The sequence below is a fragment of the Danio aesculapii genome, chromosome 4, assembly GCF_903798145.1.
Source record: "Danio aesculapii chromosome 4, fDanAes4.1, whole genome shotgun sequence".
Classification (NCBI taxonomy): Eukaryota; Metazoa; Chordata; class Actinopteri; order Cypriniformes; family Danionidae; genus Danio; species Danio aesculapii.
Window position 1 is genome coordinate 40,649,698 of NC_079438.1, and position 22,592 is coordinate 40,672,289.

Here is a 22,592-nt window from a genome sequence, read left to right on the forward strand (position 1 = left end):
AATGTGAGGTGAAGCGTGTAGAAGAGCTGTTGCTTCATGTGGTTTAGCCAAATTCATCAGAAGGACTTACCTGAGTACAGCACGCCATGGGTGATTTGAGTCTGGGTCACTGCCGTTCTTTTTCCTTTTAAAGTTAACTTGTGGCACCCCAGATATTGCCATGTGTTTTTTTTTCCAGCAAGGGCAGACTTTGACCGTTGGCACTCCTTAGAGTACAATTAAACCAGGACAATTACAAGTGAAGGGTTTTTGCCGATGTGGTTTACCACTTACGTTGCACTTTATATATCTTTATATATGTTTTTCTTAAAGGGCACCTATTTTCCCCCTTTTTCAAGATTTAAGATGAGTCTTTTGTGTCTCCAGGATGTGTCTGTAATGTTTCAGCTCAAAACACCCATCAGATTATTTATTACACCTTTCAGAATATTGGATTTTCTGCTTTGAACACATTGTAGCTGTTTTTGTTGCCTGTGCCTTTAATGCTAGTTCTCCCCACCCACCATTCCCACGTGCCTGTCAGAGTGTTCCTCGATCTCCGGCTGCATCAGATAAACAGCACAGACTTGAAGGGAGCCGATCTCACGTAACGTTTGTGAGAAATACTACAGTAAGAACTTTCCCAATGATTATTTGATGTAATTGTTTTGGAGGTAATTCTGCAACGCAGTCGCACACAATGTCGTTATAAAGTTCATGCACACACACACACAGCGGACACACACAGTGTGCGCGTTTAATTTTTGCACGGCAAATGTGACAGGATACACGTTAATATACACTGATGTAATGATATTTATTATGTTAATGTACAGAATTAACCTGATTTAACGTCCACAAATCAGGATTTAAGCGTCTTCTTTTATAAGTGTTCTGACATGCAGCTGTGGTGATAAGGCAAAGACTGTAAAATCACTGTAGTTCATTACAAACATGCACTGTTTTAAAAGCGTTTCAAACTTGTAAAACTGATTCTTGATCACATTTGATGATGATTGATGATCACAGAGAACTGAACAGATCTTGTAATCCCAGTTGCTTTGCGCCTGTCCTGTCTTGTTAATATGATAATACGCGTTACTACGGAGACATGCTAATACGCGGCTGTCAATCAATTCGGTGGGTGGGGAAACCCCATTCCTACGTCACGTTGCGGTGGGCTTTTAAAATGGATGGGATTTGGATCCTATTTTAACGTCAGGAAATTTAAAAACAGAGCCTTATTGTCTTTATATCAGCCCAATATGACTGTGGACACACAGCTCTGTCCAAACAGCTTACAAAAGATGATTTTTTATCATAGGTGCCCTTTAAGGAATCATGGTAGTTGCAATTGTATGATGATTAAAACTAATTTTGTATGATGCTGTTCTTGCGATAGCAGGATCACCATACACCTTCATTATTCAGTTCAGGTCACTGTTTTTTATGTATGTGCCTCTGGTTGAACTAATTTTCATGCTAGTTAATCATATAATTTGTGATTTTTACACTGTGTCCTAACTAGTTGTGATGTGATAAGAAACAATAGCTAAAACTGTTCTTCCATGTAAACTTGAAACGACGATGGGACATTTGTCTTGTGCATGATTTTGCACTGAAGATGTAGGGCACGACATTTGATGCATTTTTAATGTAAAGATATTAAAACATTACCAGTCAATTATTTACATGACAACTAGCATTTTAACTTAGCAAGCTGTCTTTAAAAAAAAGGAGAAAGATGGAAAATAAAGAAATTAGTTCTTATTGACATATTTACCTATAAAAATGTGCTTGTTTATACCAAGTGAAATTTAAAAATGAACGCTGCTTTAAAAAGTCCTTGAAAGTGCCTGATGGTGTCATTGAAAGAGTGGAAACCCTGTGTAGTAGATGTCAACCGTTATTTATTTATACATAAACACAGTTTTTTATTAAAGCTCATGTAGATTATCTTGATGAGCAATACATGTAAATATCATAAGGTTGTTAAGTGCAATGCTTATTTTATGTGATGATGAGCTATAGAAATGAAGAAATAATTTAGTCAAGAGAACAAGGCTAGTGCTAAACCTATTGTATAAAAATGTATTATTCTTTCAGCACTTTGTAAGTATATGGAGACAGTACCGCTAAATAAGGCTTAAAGATGATTTTTAAAAAGCTGTTATTCGATGGATGTTATTAATAATGCCTGTTAATAGCAGCATACTGTTAAATATATATATTTTTTTTTGCCTTAAATATTTTTGGACAAATCTGGACAAGTAAACGAGTCATTTGCAGAACGCAGATATATTTTAAACTTCACTTCCCAAGGTTTTTAAGAGCGTTAGGAAATAATGCTTCCAACACGGAAGCTGCGTCTGCGTTTGCTTGGTATTTAGGTCTGTACAGTGACGATCTGTTTCCTCAGTCCTGTTTTGTCGTTTGGTATGTTCAGAGCGTACAGATGCGTCATCAGTTCTGTTTTTAGCATTGAGAGAGATCTGTGACCGTCTGTCATGAGACCGAGCTGTAGTCTCATACCTGTTTCCATTGTCAGGCACATGTTTGGCTTTTCCTGCTTGCCTTGATGGACACAGAAGATCTGTGGTGTAACCGTGACCCTTATTACACATATCGTGCCAACAATGTACATTCATTCACAACGGGCATCTTCATTACCGTTAACTCTTGCTTTAGTGTTTGAAAGAAAAATAGCAATAATCCCAGTGGGTATTTTGTATAGACATTTATAGATTTTAACTAAGCACTTAATTTTAATGTACTTAATCTTTATTTCTATAGCGCTTTTACAATGTATATTGTGTCAAAGCAGCTTAACATAGAGGTTCCAGTAAGCTGAAAGTGTCAGTCCAGTTTTTAGAGGTGAAGTTCAGTTTAGTTCAGTTTAAATTTCTCTGCTGAAAGTCCAAATGTGCAGCTGCACAAGTCCACAAGTATATGCATGTATCTCTCTCACACATTCATGTCTAGATTCAGTAGTGCGACATGCTATGATGATGATGAACGTGTGATATTTCTAACTGTGCTTTTAAAGAAAATTCAGAGTGTAAATGCTTTAAGAGTGCATAGAAAACACTGTAAGAGTGTATAGGCTATTTATTTTAAAGCATACACATTTTTACATGGTGATCTGGATTACGACTTGCCCAAGATATTGATTGAAACTGTTTTGATTCTTTATAAGCCTTTTGTTTCTTAATTGTTGATCATAAAGCTCTATTTAGTAACATTCATTTATTAAAGTCCATGTGAAACGTAAGTTGCTTAGACTTTTATTTCAGTATGTTGATGTACTTCCAACTGAAGTAGATTATTTTTTGCACGTAATTTTCTCGTAGCAAACTAATGACAAGATGAAACGTTATAGCTTTTTTTTATTTGGAAACGTTATAGCATTTTTATTCCCGTTCTTTAGAATCAGAATCAGAAAGAGCTTTATTGCCAGGTATGTTCACACATACTAGGAATTTGTTTTCGTGACAGAGCTTCTACAGTGCAACAGCATTACAGAGACAGGACAAAAAACAGATAATAAATATATTTTAAAAAATAGAAGTAAGTAGTGAGTGCAAATATACAGATTGACAAGTGTATGTACATGTTTATTACTATATACAACGTTATATGTGCAGCTGTTATGTGCAAATTGGCATGTAAAGTGTGTTGTTAAATAAGTGTATATGTGTATAAAAGTGTATAGCAAGTAGTGATGTTGGTTTCGCAATTATTATGAGCATGAGCATGGTTAACAACAGTATAGCTAACTGAAATCAACTGTAATGCCACTTAAAGCACAGAATCAAACGGTTTGACTTTGAAGATTACCAAAACAGACATTATTTCAGTGTATGAACTTGCACGGATAAAATGATTACCTAAAGAATTACAAAGAGCGACACAAAAAAAGTTTGTAAATTTGGATTTCACACTTTAAATCAAACTAACAATGAAAGGTACTTGTAAGGCATTTTTTTAATCGTAGGTGACGTTTATTATTATTTATTGTTTGATTAGTTGGTCAAATCAAATGTTAATCTATTTTAGCTAACAATAACTCAGCTAATATGATAATTATGAACAATTATTATAGTTAATGTTAACATTAGTAAGCTCAGTAATGCATGTTTACTAACAAGACTTTTATGATAAGTTTTACCTATTGTACTATATAATATTTTTGCAGTTTAATTAGTTTTGAAATGTTTGTTAACTCTAAGAAAACAAAAACACCACAATGGTGAATTGATTTTGTTATTATGCCTGTTAAAGTAACCTTTTTTTGCATTTTATGGTCATAATACAACTGTATATCATGATAAAAGCTTCAGCAATTATTGCGACAATAAAATGTGATGTGTAATATATACGCTAACTGAAGCTGATATATTTAAAGCTCAAATCTGTATCATTTAATTTGTATATGTCTTTGCGTAATAATCATAATTTAAAAACTCAAATAGGCCAGCCATTTGTGTTTGTTCATAGATATGTTTTGTAGTCGATCAGTAAATATTGTAATCTTGTGAATCAACCGTCTTATCATGGATGCAATAAGGTTAGTATGAAGGATTATCAAGGACACTTTATAGGCTCCGCTCTCTATTGGACCTCAGGGGTAAAGTCCTCATATTAACAGTATGTTTACATTCTGAATCGGTTGTATATCACAGTCCAGCAGCTATATGAGAAGTTTGCTTTACGATTATGCCCTTTTCCACAGGGCTTCTTCAGGAGAACCATTCGACTTAAACTGGAGTACGACAAGTGCGAACGCAACTGCAAGATCCAGAAGAAGAACCGAAACAAATGTCAATACTGCCGATTCCGCAAGTGCCTTGCAGTGGGCATGTCCCACAACGGTAAGAGTTCACAATCAGATTATACACACTCAGTTTATGACTTGATGATTTTAGACGTTTAATTGTTTTATCAGTAATCAAGATAGTGCTCCGTTTTATTACAATAATATTACGTAAAAGGTCCTTTAACAGTGCCTTTAAAGGTTGGGAAATTTAGGGTGCTTTAAAACTGGCAGTGCAGCTCAAACAGGACACCGTCCACATGGAAAAGTTTATATTACAGTAATTATGTGTTAATATAATAATAATAATTGAGTTGTGATTCCAAAAAAGGTCTGTTTTTTCAATGGCAAACGTTACAAAGCACTATAAGGAATAGTTAACTCAAAACACAACATTCTGTCATCATTTGCTCAGTTTAAAAGTTTAGTTTAAGTGTATTTGTTCCAAACCTGTTTGCCTTTTTTCTGTTTGACACACAAGAATATATTTTGAAGAAAGCTGAAAACAACTGACTTAGTATTTTAATGTATTTTTTAATATATTGAAATATCAATATGAAAGTCAGTAGTTACTGTACATGTTTTCAGCTTTCTTTAAAGGTACAAGAAACCCTGGAGGACTTTTTTGAAATTGTAACAGATTTGTGTGTGTTGAGCATCAATTAAGACAACGTTAGCACATGTCAGCTTTAATTGTGGATAAAACTGGATAATTTTGAGCTTTTGTCAGCTAATTTCATCTTCCGGGTTTAAAACTATTTTTGGGGTGGGATCAAAATCGGTGACATAGCGCGATTCTGCTAGTGATGGTTTGTCATTATTATTCATAGCTGAGTTTTCTTATCCTACGAGAAGAGCCTGCTTCCTAATTATTCAGAAGAGCACGTGCTTTTCTGAAGGCAAGGCAGACCTGCCAAACAGTGAGACCCAATGACTGTATGGGAGCACCTCATTTCGTAAGCCAACTGACAGCAGTTGTTCGCTGCCCTCTTTCTCCCCTGCTCTGCTGGTCACGCCCACTCCTCCCTCTGAGGTAGACTTGTCTCCTTTTGTGTTCAACAGAAGGCTTGGAACCACTTGAGGGAGCTTAAATAGTGAGTAAATGTTCATTTTTAGGTGAACTACTGTAAGCCTTTAATACTGTATTTAACTTTTCAACTAGTTTTAGCTTGATTTGTCTCAAGTCAGCATTGCTTGAAATGATAAAAGACGGTTACTGGTTTAATAGTTGCAGTCCACCCAAAAATTAAAAGCCTGTCATAATTTATTCTCCTTACGCAAGTTTCTAATGAACTGTTTAATCCGTTGAACACAAAAGAAGATATTTTGAAAAATGTTGGAAACCTGTAACCACCGGCTTTCATAATATTTAGTTTTTCTACTATGGAAGTAAATAGTTACCATTTTTAAAGATAGTTCAACCCGAAAATAAAGAAACTGAAGCGAGTTGGAACAAATAGAGGTAGAATAATGGCGCATTTATATTTGGCTGAACTATCTTTTTAAATAGCATTTAGTTTGTAATGATGAAATTACAAAACTTGCGAGATAAACTAATACATTTAAATTTTTGATGCAGTATTATTTGTGTTATTATTATTATTCTTAATATTAATATTCATTACCTACATATAAAGTAGTAACACTAATCGGCAAACTGGAAGCAAAATTTTTTTTAAACTATTGAACCGAATATTTAATTTGGATTCAAGAAATATAACCATGATCAATTTGAATGTAATCCCAAAGGACCAATAGCTGTCCAGCCAATGTCACATTATCAAATAAAATCCCATCTTATACCACGTGACCCAGCACCACCTGACTGGACTGGCACAGATTGATTAAGACATAAATGTGATAGAAAGCACTTGAGAGTAGGAAATGAACATACAGAATAGTAACCAGCACATACATTGTAGCCAATGACGACATTGTTGGCTCATCCGAACACATGTAGAGCATGGCGTTTTGCTCATTTACCTTAAATACGTGTAAGTTCATCTCCTTGAAAGAGTCCAATTGCATAAGCATTATTGACTTTACTGCACATATATGAACACCAAAAGAAACCAAACAACCTTTACACACTATTTATCATCACGATGCAGCGCAAATCCACACTTCCCAATGGCCATTGTGTGTTAGAAGCAAATAGACAAGAAGATGTACTAGATGCCGGAAGATACGCCGTCCCGTTCTTTGACCCAGAGTCTCTTTTGTTTGAGAGGGCTAATATACCAAGCGACGTTGTTGCTGTAATTCCAGCAGATCTGTGTGGTATGATGCCATAAATCCGCCCCCTCTTCTGCCCTTTGTCCCGACACTGATGAAGTGGCAGCGGTGTGATGACCTGATGTTCTACTACTTATGCTTTGTGTATAAACAGGAGCTGACCATTCAATATGTTCAGTACGTTCATCAGATGTACACAATCAGTGCCCCCTGACCCGCTTTTTATTTTGGAGGATTTTTCTTACAGCCGTGCGTTTTGAAAGGGTTTCAGCACGAATACGAGCAATTAAAATGTGACCACTTGATAATAATTTTTTAACACCACTGATAATGCTTTCCAAAGATTTTTTGACTGTGTAGCGTAGTGTAGTGTAGCTCCACATGGACACTTCTGTTTTGACACATTAAATCTAATGATAAAAGCTGCCACTGGCTGGTGAATTAAAAAAAAGAATGGATTTTTCTTGAGACAAATACCGTAGTAGTGGACTGTAAGCCAGTAATGTTTAAATAGCACAGATAGCAGTTCATTATGAATCATTTCCGAACAATTCAAATTTTATTTAGGCATTTAGCAGACTCTTTGACATAAAACTGTTAACTAAAGTGGAGAAAAAGGATAATAATTAATAATAATAATATTTTTTATTAGTAATAATAAGTTTTAATAATAATAAATAATAATAAATTAATAACAATGAATAATAATGGTGCCGATAAAAAACGTTATGTAAAGTGGCATGTTTATGAAACACCAGCTTAGGAAACGATATAGAAAACAGGAGAAATGCAGATTTTGCAAGAGTTACGGAATTTTTTATTTTTTTTAAATAACCAACCTCATTATGTATTTTATCAAGCATCTATGATATATCTGACGTGTTTGTTTTTAAATAGCTAATTGTTTGTGGCAAACTGTTTATAATAATTATTAATATTGTTATTATTGTTTAAACGTTTTAGTATCTTTTATTTTCTGAGTGCGCAATGTTGCTAATACAATGTGTGCTTCATATGTACATTTAGAAAACAATGAAAGATTGCATGACCTTATATATATATATATTTACACACAATGCCGGTCACAAATTATTCTGTTCATCGAGGTGGCATTTATTATTGTATGTAGTTTCAAATGAAATTATTACTCCAGTCATTACTGCTTTTATTACTATTACCATTAATAATAATAATAGTAATCATAATAATCAAAATAAAAATAATGAATATTCGAGTGATTTCTGAAGGATCATGTGACTCTGAAGACTGGAGTAATGAAGCTAAAAATTCCTCTTTAAAGTCACTGGAATAAATTATTAAATTGAATGATAAACTACTTTTGAACACTTATTTTATAGTGCAATAACATTTTACAAGTTTACACTTTGTACAGTATTTTTGATTAAATAAATGCTGCCATGGTGAGCAGGAGAAGCTTATTTTAAAACATTTAAAAATCCTACTGACCCCAAACTTTTGACCGCTAGTGTATTTTTTGCCCTTAAAAACCTCTTAAGTCCTTAGTTTAATCCCTATTAAGAACAGCTTATACACTCTCAGAAATAACATACAATAACATAAATAATTTAAAAAAATACATTTGGAATAATATTTAAATATGATTTAGCAGGGACTCAGCTGAAGGAAAGTGATTGAGTGAGTATAATGTACACTCTCAGAAATAAAGGTACGCGAGCTGTCACTGAGGTGGTACCTTTTCAAAAGGTACATGTTTGAACTTAAAGGGTTCATTTTGGTACCCCAAAAGTATAGATTAGTACCTAAAAATTATAAGAGGAACACTTTTGTACTTTTTAGGTACTAATATGTACCCTTGAGATATTAATATTATTATATACAATTATATACAAATTTGTGCTTTTAAAAAGGTATCCACCCCAGTGACAGCTCGCGTACCTTTATTTCTGAGAGTGTACATTATACTCACTCAATCACTTACCTTCAGCTGAGTCCCTGCTAAATCATATTTAAATATTATTCTAAATGTATTTTACAGAAAAAATAATATAACATTTTTTTGGTTAAGTTTTCTTTTAGTTTAGTCCTGTCCTGTCTTGTAAGGGTTATGTTTAGTGGCTAGAGTTTGTACAGTATAAAAATCATTTTGTACCACCTTTTATTTTGGAGGATTTTCCTTACATCCGTGCATTTTGAGAGAGTTTCAGCACAAATACGAGCAATTAGCAAAATGCGACCACTTGATAGTACATATTTTCAGACCATCAATAATGATTCCCACACATTTTTACAGCTTTCTAAAAAGCTAAGTGTAGCATCTTCACATGTCCACTACTGTTTTAACACATTTGAGAATATAATCTTATAAAGCTGGCACTGGCGGGTCAATAAGTAAAAAAAATATGGAGGAAGTTTTCTTGAGACAAATACAGTAGTAGTGGACTGTAAGCCAGTGATGTTTAAATAGCACAGACATGTACTTTAGCAGTTCTTTATAAGCAATTTCCTAACATTTAACAATTTTGAGGAGCAAAAGGAAATTATTATGGTGCAGACAAAAAAAAAAACGTTACGTAAAGTGGCATGTTTATTAAGCAGCAAGCTTAGGAAGCATCATAGAAAACAAGAGAAATGCAGATTCTGAAAGTTTTATTTATTTAATTTTTTTTTATACCAACAGCCTTATTATGTATTTTATTAAGCATCTATGATAAATCTGACATGTTTCTTTTTATACAGCAAATTGTCTGTGGCAAACTGTCTATTTTTTATTATTATTATTGTTGTTTAACATTTTAGTATCTTTTATTTTTTAGACTGCACACTGTTTATTTGGCCTTAAAAACTTCTTAAGAAGTCCTAAATTTAATCCCAATTAGGAACAGCTTATATATTATACTCTCTCAATCATTTTCCTTCATCTGAGTCCCTGCTAAATAATATTTTAATATTATTACAAATGTGTATTTTTGTGTAGTCTTGTCTAGTGTATTCCAGACTAGTTTAGTTTAGTTTAGTTTAGTTTAGTTTAGTTTAGACCTGTCCTGTCCTGTCCTGTCTTGTAAGGGCTATGTTTAGTGGCTAGGTTTTGTAAAGTATAAAAATAATTTTGTCCTGCTTTTTATTTAGGAGGATTTCCCTTACATTTGTGCATTTTGAGAGGGTTTCTGCTTAAATAAAAGCAGTTAAAATGCGACCACTTAATAATGCAATTTTTCAGACCATCAATAATGATTCCCACACATTTTTACAGCCAAGTGTAACATCGTCACATGTCCACTTCTCTTTTAACACATTTGTGAATATAATCGTTAAAAGCTGGCACTCGCTGGTAAGTTTAAAAAATATGGAGGAAGTTTTCTTGGGACAAATACAGTAGTAGTGGACTGTGATCCAGTGATATTTAAATAGCACAGATATATACTCTTCAGTTCTTTATGAGTCATCTCCTAACATTTCACATTTTTATTTAGACATTTAGCAGACTCTTTGACATAAAACAGTTTACTAAAGTGGAGAAAAAATTATAATAATAATAATATTTTTATGAATTACTACACTGTAAAAAATATCTGTTTAGTTAAGAGTTTCCGTATTTTGTGTTTACTGTTTTTTTGCGGTTGTGAATTGCATTGGGATCTTGATATCTGCTCTGTAGATTTCTGATACTGAAAATTCAACACTGCAGTTTAACAAAGAGACTTTTATTAACATTTTAGTAGTTTGAGACAAAATATTATTGAAGAAATAATGTTTTGTAAAATAACAGAAAATTTATAGGCAGCTTACTGTATTACCAGGTTTTTGCAGCATCATATACAACCCCAACCTAGACATTAAATCTCTTAAGATGCTTAAAATGTGTTCAAAAATGTAGTGTGTTCAATCAAAAACGGAAAAACTCTATTTACAGATGTATAAATAATAATTATTAATATTAATTATTAATAATAAATTAATAACAATAACAATATTAACCTATATAGAAAATAGGAGAGGAGAGTTTTAAAATAACTGCAGTGTTTTATTTAGAATTTTTTACACCATCAATTAGGTGTGTGCCATGTGTTTGTCTTTTGTTTTTATACAGCAATTTATTGTGTGGCAAACTGTCTATTTTTTATTATTATTATTATCGTTGAGATTGTTTTAGTATCTTTTATTTTCAGTGTGTGCAGTGTGACTAATACAGTGTGTGCTCCATACAAATGTATGTCTAAAAAACAATGATGGAGTGTATTACCATCAAGTTATTAAATGTTTTTTTTTGTTTTTTTTTTGGCTTCTTAAACTTCTTTAGACATCTTAAATTTAATCCCTATTAGGAACCCTTTATAAATTATACTCCCTCACAAAAAGATAATTATTTTATTTTATTTATTTTTCAATTAAATTTTCTTTTAAATTGCAGAAAGAGTCCTGTAAGGGTTATGTTTTGGGACTAGAGTTTGTACGGTATGAAAACCCTTTTGTCTATGAAAAGTGTTGCAACTTATCATTGCAACCCATCATGTGTGTGTTTTCCAGCTATCCGTTTTGGCCGGATACCCCAGTCCGAGAAGCAGCGTCTGAAAGCAGAGCAGGACGTCAGCGGGAAAGAGCAACACAAATGTCAGCAGCCGGACATGAGGAGCCTGGCCAGACAGATGCATGAAGCCTACCTCAAACACTTCCACATGAACAAAGCCAAAGCACGTGTGTTTCTCACAGGCAAGACCAGCACTCCGGTGAGGAACTAACAAACTTTTTTTTTTTTTTTTATTAAAGCGTTCAACAAGAATACAGAAAAGGTACAAACCTTTAACAACAAAGGTAGAGAACAGAACAAAACAAAATTACAAACTAACGAATATGCCAGGGGGAATATGAATTACAAAAAGCACTTTAAATTTAAAGCAAGGTCACAGTGATGTTTACAAGATCACATACAATACAGTCATCTGAGTATTATAAAAAAGAGAGAATATTGTCACATAGTGTTACGGATTTTAAAGCTTTAACATTGCTGGAGGTAGAGATTGTATTTAAATAATATTTCAAATCTTTACAAAAAATAAGAAAAAGGGGCTTTACAGACAAAAATTTGCTTTTATGTAAAAAAAATTTTGCTAGTAAAATAAACAGATTTATTAGAAAATATTTATCTTTAACTTTATCAACATGATAAAAACCAAATAAAACATCCTTGTATGACAAAGAAAAACTAACAAACTAACAAACTCGCTGACCACTCATTTACTGTTCACATTATTGCTCACACTTGCAAAATGTGGTGATAATCAAACACTCTCTCCTAACCTTTCTGCTACCTCAATGGAAAGTATCATTTATAATTTATATTTATTATATATAGGATAGTATTATTTATTATAGCAAACTAGTTTGTGCAGACTGCAAATGCAATAACCGCAATGTAGAACACATAAGTAAACCTAAGCGGCTGTTTGACACACAACGTAAACGAAAGGCAGTGGAATTGGAAAATGTGCAAAATTATGAGACACAATTATAATGCAGTTTTACAGACGGTCTTAAAAAGAGTTCAAAAGGTGTTCAATCAAAACAGAAAGTCTAAAATTATATTTCAAATCATTGACTGCAAATATATGAATATAGCCCTCCATATTTTTCATGTCTAACTGTTCTTAAATGAAGCAAAAGGTTTTCCTTCTGCATCTTCAGCGCTCCTTCATTTAAGAATATTTAATATTTAATGATTTTTGTTTCTGAGAAACTGAACAGAATGAAGATGAATTCATGTGTAGAACAAACCGAAATAATTAGATTTTTCAGAGCTCATTTGCAGATATTTGTTACCTTTAATTTCTAAAAACTCTTCATGTTGATACATTTTCCAAAAATCGAGACTTTTATCACATTTATCTTTTCAACCTGCTTCTCAAGTAAATGTATCTTGAGTTAATAATATTTAGACATTTGCGTTGGGAAAAAGAGACAAAAACACTCAGTGAAAACATCACTTTTTTTTTACAGTTCGATCAGAAGTTAGGGTAAATTTAACATAGATTGTTTAAAAAAAAGTTGTAATATCAAACTGTGAAGCGTTTAATTACGTTTATTGTGTGTGCCTTAACAATTTCATTTGGAGAACAGAGTAATAAAGTGTTCCCATTAGATTATGAATTATTGTCTGGGTCTTAAAAAGGTCTTAGAAAACTGAAATGTATCTTTATAAAACTTGCAAAAATGTATCTGTTATTAATAGCCTAATACTGCTGTTGCATTTTCAGCTCATTTAATTTTGAACAGTCTTTATGAAGCTAATCTTTAAAATCAAAATTGCCTGTCTGCAAATTTAGCCAAACTCATAGTGTATAATGGGCCGGACTTACTGTTTTATTCCCAGGCTATGATGTTTAGGTGATTTCAGAATGTTTTTTTTTTCATTTGTCACATCTTCTAGCAATGAGATGCTTGTGTTTCGTTTTTGTCTGTAACCTTTAAAAGTCCAAAAGTGTTTCTTCAGATTTCGCTACTATAGTGTATTGCAGGTTTAGTTAAAGTGTTATTCATTCATAATCCAAAATATTTTTACCTCAGTGTTATATCCACAAGCAGCAAGACATTGACCCCCTCTTCATTGAAGCTAGCTTCATTTTGTTGGTAGCTGACAGTTTAAGCCTTTTGTCTTATATTGTATCTTCAAAATTAAAGGCAAAGTTCACCCCAAAAAATAAAAATCTGCTCGGAATCCACTTGTTACAAACTATTTATTTTTTTCTGTAGAACGCACTGAAGATATTTTGAAGAATGTTGAATTAAAACCACTTGTGGGTCAGTAAATGCCAAAGTTTTGTATGAACTGTCCCTTTAAGCAGCTTGACAGTGAGTGTCAATAGCTAATTACTACAGCACATACAGTATAGCAATTTACACAAACTATTTAGCATGCACACACTTGTTTTCTGACCGTCCTCTTTCTGTCCTCGATTGAAGCCCTTCGTCATCCACGACATGGACACTCTCCAGCACGCAGAGAAGAAACTAGTCACCCAGCTGTTGGGTAACGTGGCATCGGGCGACATCTCCACCCTGCAAGAGAGAGAAGTGGAGGCCCGGCTCTTCCTCTTCTGCCAGTACGCTTCGGTGGCCACGGTCACAGAGCTGACGGAGTATGCCAAGGCCGTGCCAGGCTTCGCCGACCTAGACCTCAACGACCAGGTGACGCTGCTGAAATACGGGGTGTACGAGGCGCTGTTCACCCTGCTGGCATCCTGCATGAATAAAGACGGGCTGCTGGTGGCTCAAGGCGGAGGCTTCATCACCCGTGAGTTTCTGAAGAGCTTGCGCAAACCCTTCAGTGACATGATGGAGCCCAAGTTTCAGTTCGCCATGAAGTTCAACACTTTAGAGCTGGACGACAGCGACCTGGCGCTGTTCGTAGCTGCCATCATCTGCTGCGGAGGTGAGATGAACCGTTGTCTAGTTTGAGGCTAATAGCCTTGTGGTTAATCCAATCGACCCATAGCACAATGGTATTTAGGGTAACCCAAGTTTGATGCCTGGAATAAGGTTTTTTCTCAATCCGTCCTCTCTCTGTCCCTTTATTTATATAGAAATCTCTCTCTGTATATTTGCGTTTAGTTTTTATATACAGTGCTGAGCGTAATTGAGTACACTCCATTTTGAAAATGAATATTTGTATCCATTTCTCAGTGAATATAGGCAATGTATTTTGGTGCATTTAAACAAAACAAATTTATTAAACAGATATATTTATTAAAATAATATTTTAGTCACCAAAAATATTTAGAAATTGAAAGATAATACAATTAAATTCAAGCAAAATAATGCAAAAATAAAATTACAACCTACAAAATTTCCTCTTTTTTTTATTTGTATTTAATATTTTTCTATAACATATAAATTTGCGTGTACTGGTTTTTGGACCGTTATCGTAAGTTATTTTGTTAGATAAGCTCCAGATTTGGCTTCAGTATTGACTAATTTAATGTATATTCACAAAAATGATATTGTATAGATTCTTATTAAAAATATGAATTTAAAAGACAGATTTGAGAGGGGTGTACTTGTATATACTAAGCACTGTATAGTAGTGAACATTAGAATTGGGTCAGAAAACAATCTTGTTTTAGGACAACTATTTACACAAATACTGTTTGGACTACAGGTTTATCAAACTGGAGAAAGCAGGGTAAGTCAAGCCTGTTTCTGAAAGAGAGGTAACTTTAACTCCGAGTCAGTTACTGTGGTAACTTACTCCGTGAAGCTAACCTGGTCAGGAGCAGATTTTATTCTCTAAACTCTGAGTTTCTGTCGGTCTCCTCCTTTTTTTAAAGACGAAGCAACATTTCTTGCCTTGGCCTTATGTTTCCACCCACATATTTTAATGCTCATTTTGGGTATGCGCATAAAAATGATTGATGGAAACGTCATGATGCACATCACTTTTTAAAAATATGCATAACAAATATGCGCATAACTGAGTAGGATAAATATTTATTTAATAGAAAAGATGCGCCTAAACTGAGATGGAAACACTTTTACTGAACAAATTACAGTATGAGCATTAAAAAAGGTTTGTTATAAGAGATTATATGATGATGAAAATATGTGTGAATAGACAAATCAGCAGACTGAGCAGAATGTAAAACATCTGAAATGTTGTTTTGGTCATTCTTTCTAAAACGCCTTAACCGTTTCAGTATTAATGTTATTAATGACCTCCAGAACGCCTGGAGCGTGACAAGAGCGTCTGTTCTCCGCGTCTCATGGCTTCAAACGCCCCCACGTGTTTATTGTATTTCAGCATAGTCTTCTGAGGCGCAAGTACATTTATTAAATAAAGAAAAGATTGACGCAGCTTCTTCTACCGCAGTAAATTGCGTTTTTCTGTTGATATTTGGCGGCCGTTTAATCAGGAAGTGAGGATTTTGTTCTCTTTGACTCGTTGGATGGAAACGCTGCTTTATTCGCACATCTTTTATGCGTTATTCCAGTTTTGCACATAAATTTAATGAATATATTTGGATGGAAACATAGATATTGGCCACATTTCAGTCACACAAAGAACAAAGTCACGTACGAGAATGGCTTGTCCTTTTTAAATAAATCATTAGCTTAAATTCACTGACCTTCGACAGGGACATGTACAAGAACTATTGTTTTGTTTACATTCATAAGTGTCATATCAACCTCTATCACTTGATCAATAAAAAAGGCAGACACACACAAGTGAACTTTTAAATCTATTAAAACGTGTATAAAAGTGGGAACGTGTGTAAAAAATGTATAAACGTTACATTATTTTATTATACTTAAATAGTTAAATTCATTAAATGTAAACTTACGCATTAACTTGAGCAGCTGTTTTCCCCACGCTAACTGTCTCTGTTTTCCTGGTGTTACTTTTTAAAATATATGCTCATATTTGCTATAACTCTGCACGAGCACATCAAGTTCAGCTGGAAAAAAAAACAGTGATCTCTTTTTTTAAGATGTTGCCATAGTCGTAATATCTGCGCTCCATTAATGATGCCTTTTTATAGTCGCGGTGTGCGCGCTTAACTCTGAGTTTTTAATCTCTTGGTAAATCAACTCAGAATTCAAGTTTAAACTCCGAGTTGGTTGAACCTCCTTACTGGAACAGGCCCAATGAGTGGCATAAATGGTTCTAAAATGACAACAAAATCATTTCAATCCAGTTGATAAATGGAAAACAGGAATTTCCAGTTTACTTTATCGAAAGCTTTTTCTGCGTCGAGGGTGACTATGAGAGATTTGTTTTTGTTTATTGATGAGTGGTGTATTAGGTTAACGAGTCTGCATCTATTATGTGATGATTGTCAACCTTTAAACCGGTTTGATCTGGATGGATTATAGATGGCATGGTTTTTCCTATTCTATGGGAAAGCGCTTTAGCAATTATTTTAGCGTCTACGTTGATTAGTGAAATTGGACGATAGCTTGATGGTAATGTCGGGTCTTTATTGGGTTTGAGGAGGAGTAAAATTGTGGCTGTGTTCATGGTCTCTGGAAGTTTAGAATTTTGCTTTGATTCATTTATCAAACGGATGAAAAGCGGTGATAAAATAGACCAAATGTGTTTGTAGAACTCAGCGGGGAAACCATCAGGACCAGATGATTTATAATTAGGTATACGTTTAGGAGCATTAAGAATTTCTTGATCTGATAGAGGGGATTGCAGAGTAATTATTTGCTGTTCATTTAGTTGAGGTACGTTGATATTGCTAAGAAATGAATTTATGTCATCCTGGGATGGGTCTTTTTCAGTGGAATATAAGTTGCTGTAAAATTGAGTTGGTGAGTTACGCTGCTGAGTCCTTAATGACCGATATTGTTCTTTTTTCTTTATTGCGTTTGATTTGATTAGCCAGGTATTTACCGCATTTGTTTCTATGATGGAAGTGTTCTTGTCGTAGTCTGTGAAAAAGGAATTGAGTGTGTGCATTAATTAGTTTATTTATGTTAACGTCTTCTAGATCTTTAATGTTCTGTTCCAGTTCAGCTTATTGTTCTTTTTTTTTTTTTGTAAACAGAATATGAAATATTTTTCCTCTTAAAACTGCCTTTCCTGTTTCCCACAGAAGAGATGGGGACGTTTCAGGGGAGTGATTTATCTGTAGAAAGCATGCCCACTGTCTTTTAAAACAGCTGTCAAAATCATGGTCTTGGAGAAGATATGATACATCTTAACCAACTATGTGATATGCATATATCATAAATAAATTTAGAAGTGTGTTCTGAAAAGTGGTCTGACAGAAATCCTTCATTTGGGCGTCAGTTTGATTCCTGCTTTCGATTGAAGTAATTAATTAAATAAAGAGACTAGGCGATACATTTTTAGCGCTTTCAGCATTCTTACATGTCTCTCTCGTGTCTCTCAGATCGTCCTGGACTCAGCAACGTGCCACAGATCGAGTGCATCCAGGAGAGCATAATCCACTCTCTGCGGCTCCACCTGTTGTCCAACCACCCCGACAACACCTTGCTCTTTCCCAAACTGCTGCAGAAACTGGCCGACCTGCGGCAGTTGGTGACGGAGCACGCAGAGCTGGTGCAGGAGATCAACAAGACAGAAGACGCGTCACTCCACCCGCTCCTGCAGGAGATCTACAGAGACATGTACTGAGCGCTCGCACGTACGGGACAGGAGATAAACAGAAAGAGACCGGCAGGAACATGTTTAGGGTGTGTACCTACATCTGGATCATTATAGGGCACGGCCAGTCTAACGAATAGCCTCATTAATATTGCACTGATCTTTACTAAGGCACTGACCTTTAAAAGGACTAAGCTAGAAAAGTGCAATAGACGCTTTCCAAACATACTCGGTATATTCCTGAAAGGTGTCATAAAAAGAAATACAAGCTTGGTTTTGTCCACGGCCAAACAAAAATGCATTCAGGTTTACACGGCAGCCTGTAAGCAGGAAGCAGTATATCATTAACGTAAGTTTTGTTGTGTTTTTGTTGCTATTATAAAACTGGAGCTCCTCTCTTGCTTCATCTTAAAGTCATATTTGCTAGGTGGACTTTTAGATATGGGAACGTGGCTAACGAAGTGTAACTTTTAGAATGTTCCGCGTCATACCACACAATTAATATGAGAAGGCGATAATCGGAGGTTGGAGCCAGCAAGTGGCCTGTACAAACCTGGAGTTTGTTTAATGTCTTGTACATGACACAGAGTGTCATGTGCCAACCCTAAACCCAACCTCACAGTAAACGGATGTGTTTTATTAACATCTACACCTACTCCGACCCTAAATCCAACCTCACAGTAACCTGATGTGTTTTAGTAACATCTACACCTACTCCGACCCTAAATCCACCCTCACAGTAACCTAATGTGTTTTAGTAACATCTACACCTACTCCGACCCTAAACCCACCCTCACAGTAACCTGATGTGTTTTAGTAACGTCTACACCTACTCCGACCCTAAATCCACCCACACATTAAGCTGATGTGTTTTAGTAACGTCTACACCTACTCCGACCCTAAATCCACCCTCACAGTAACCTGATGTGTTTTAGTAACGTCTACACCTACTCCGACCCTAAACCCACCCTCACAGTAACCTGATGTGTTTTAGTAACGTCTACACCTACTCCGACCCTAAACCCACCCTCACAGTAACCTGATGTGTTTTAGTAACGTCTACACCTACTCCGACCCTAAACCCACCCTCACAGTAACCTGATGTGTTTTAGTAACGTCTACACCTACTCTGACCCTAAACCCACCCTCACAGTAACCTGATGTGTTTTAGTAACGTCTACACCTACTCCGACCCTAAACCCACCCACACAGTAACCTGATGTGTTTTAGTAACGTCTACCCCTACTCCGACCCTAAACCTACCCACACAGTAACCTGATGTGTTTTAGTAACGTCTACACCTACTCCGACCCTAAACCCACCCTCACAGTAACCTGATGTGTTTTAGTAACGTCTACACCTACTCCGACCCTAAACCCACCCTCACAGTAACCTGATGTGTTTTAGTAACGTCTACACCTACTCCGACCCTAAACCCACCCTCACAGTAACCTGATGTGTTTTAGTAACGTCTACACCTACTCTGACCCTAAACCCACCCTCACAGTAACCTGATGTGTTTTAGTAACGTCTACACCTACTCCGACCCTAAACCCACCCTCACAGTAACCTGATGTGTTTTAGTAACGTCTACACCTACTCCGACCCTAAACCCACCCTCACAGTAACCTGATGTGTTTTAGTAACGTCTATACCTACTCCGACCCTAAGCCCAACCTCACAGTGACCTGATGTGTTTTAGTAACGTCTACACCTACTCCAACCCTAAACCCACCCTCACAGTAACCTGATGTGTTTTAGTAACGTCTACACCTACTCCGACCCTAAACCCACCCTCACAGTAACCTGATGTGTTTTAGTAACGTCTACACCTACTCCGACCCTAAACCCAAACACACAGTAACCTGATGTGTTTTAGTATCGTCTACACCTACTCCGACCCTAAACCCAAACTCACAGTAACCTGTTGCGTTAACGTCTACACCTACTCCAACCCTAAACCCACCCTCACAGTAACCTGATGTGTTTTAGTAATATCTGCTCCACCTACACCACCTAAACCCAACCTACTTGTGGTTTAAGTCCCTCTCACTTGGAGGTCACCCAACCTACTTGCAGTCAAATCTCTCCCACTTGGAGGTCTATGGGCTGCAGCGCTACCCACTTGATTGATATGAGCAGTTGTTGTTTTCTAAAGAATATGGCAGGTGTTGTAAATAACTTAGCTGTGCAAATCGATACTTTTTTTATGTGTGCGCGTGCGCTGTAATCTTGAATCCAAGCCAATTCTCCTCCTCTATTCTCTGATGATGTTTTCCGGACAGCCTGTCAATCACATGACATCGCAACAAAGACAAAAGAGATATGAAATCCTGCAGTACTTGGCTCGTTTCACAATAAAGAAAAAAGACTGCATATTTTCACATATAATTTACTTTGCAACAGGTAAAAAAAAGTGTGTCGTTTATAATATAGTATGAATGTTTGTAGCACGAATGTAATCAAACGAACGCCATGTTGAACGAATGCCATTCACAAATCCTCTCCTGTGGCCTCATGGAATAGTGAAGAGTTGATTGCATTCGCATTTGACGATCGCACCAGAAATAGCATGAATGTGATTTTTGCCTAGTTTGAGCATTGTGAATTTGGTTGTACTATTTTATATGTCCTATGTAGTAGGGTTCTGGAGCGGGGTCTGGACGCAGAACTGGCGCATTGCAATCTGAGCTGCATTCAATGGTTTTTAATGCACACCTCTAACCCTAACCCTCACGGTAGCTCCATTGAGTGCATCGTGTGTGACATTGCATCACTGAGATGCGCAGTCTGAGCTTGCATCATCAAGACTGCATCCAGATACCGTTGGGGTTATGTGATTTCAGATCCAGCACATCACAACTGTCCTGCAGACGCGCTTTTGCCAAATTAGCACCAGCAATTGAGAGTTAAAGCCTATGCTGTAAACGAGATGATGATAAATAAAAAAACTAGAGATGAATGTATAGAGACGGCCATATGAATGAGGTTGTTGTTACCTTATTTGAAATAGTTGTACATTGAAGATCATTTGTAAAATCTTTTGTATTATAAAAGAATATTGTACATTGTATAGCACTCCAACTGTAATTGTACTGTACAGATGTGTTGACTATTAGATCTGTAAATGATTGTTTTATTGTGTTTTTTGAGGAGAAAATGTCTTTATTTCAGCGTTTAGAGATGACCATCGACGACACGCCTGATTTTGAGAAAAAGCTTTGTAGATTTGCAACATAAAGAAACATGTCATCTTCCTTTTTGAGTCTTTGGGTGCGTAATTAATGACTGATAACCGGTGTTTGTAGTTTGAGATGGAATACAATGAAATACATTCATTGGTTTTCCTTGGGCTTAGTCCATTTGTTCATCGGGGGTCACCACAGCGGATTGAACCGCCAGCTTATCCAGCATATGTTTTACACAGCGGATGCCCTTCCAGCTGCCACCCAGTACTGTGAAACGTCCATACACACTCATTGACACGCACGTAATATATATATATATATATATTACAGAATATGTAAACTCCACACAGAAATGCCAACTGACCCATCTGGGACTTGAACCAGCAACCTTATTGCTGCGAGACGACAGTTTAAATGCAAGTATAAGCAAGAGTGAAATCAAGAGTATTATTAAAAGGAGAGTAAAGAAAGGTGGTAAATCAACGGCACAATGAGAAAAAGGGTGGACAGTTTTCCAGGATTCAAAAGAAAGTAGGAGAAATGGGAAGTGACGTGATATCCAGGGTGAGATTGGGTCACATGAAATGAAAGAGTACGCTTTTTAAAACGGGCACCCGTGGTACGGGAAAGGAGTTTCGTGGATAGTTTCTCTTCCCAAAGTTAGACAGATAAACTCTTTATGACATGCGCGCTGCTTTATCCCACAACGAAACTATACAAAAGATATGTACATACAATAAGCTATAGTTATTTGTATGTACATCGTAGTAATATAAGAGTGAGAATATAAATGCAAGCAGGTAATAAACTTACAGACTGAACGCTTACAGGTGATCACGGATGAGCGAATGTCTTCATACAAGGTGTTCTTTTTAAATGCAATTAACTGAAACCAACTGTCAGAATGTTTCTATGGTGCAATTTAAAAGAAGCTAAATGAGTAGGCAATAACTTATGGTTTCTAGACATTCATATTTAGTAGATGATCCAGCGCGGTGAGATTGGGTCACACAAAATGAAAGAGTACTCTTTGAACGTTATATCACACTGCATTAAAGTATTAAGATGAAAGGAGGACTCTTAGTAAAAATTGAAAAGAGATATATTCCACGTAAGAACTGTGTATATATAAGTGCTATATGTTCTTACTGCAGTATCTTATGAATACACATTTGAGGGAGATGATCGAACGAAGGAAAGGGCGGGAATGGGTCGTGATGAATCATACTCCATACCAGTTGGTGGCGAAAAACACCGTTTCTGTCGTTTGTCAACAGCCAATAAATTTACAAGA

General features: G+C 35.7%; 1 protein-coding gene across 1 annotated transcript in view; it reads left to right on the plus strand.

Moving 5' to 3' along the window:
* The window catches only part of pparaa (peroxisome proliferator-activated receptor alpha a), a 35,612-nt gene extending 15,860 nt beyond the window's left edge, over positions 1-19,752 (plus strand). The window contains exons 4-7 of the mRNA XM_056455645.1: positions 4,712-4,850; positions 11,534-11,733; positions 13,964-14,432; positions 17,896-19,752. Coding sequence (XP_056311620.1) covers positions 4,712-4,850; positions 11,534-11,733; positions 13,964-14,432; positions 17,896-18,140 — 1,053 coding nt within the window. The 3' untranslated portion in view covers positions 18,141-19,752. The remainder of the gene's footprint in view (positions 1-4,711; positions 4,851-11,533; positions 11,734-13,963; positions 14,433-17,895) is intronic.
* Positions 19,753-22,592: the final 2,840 nt, after the last annotated feature.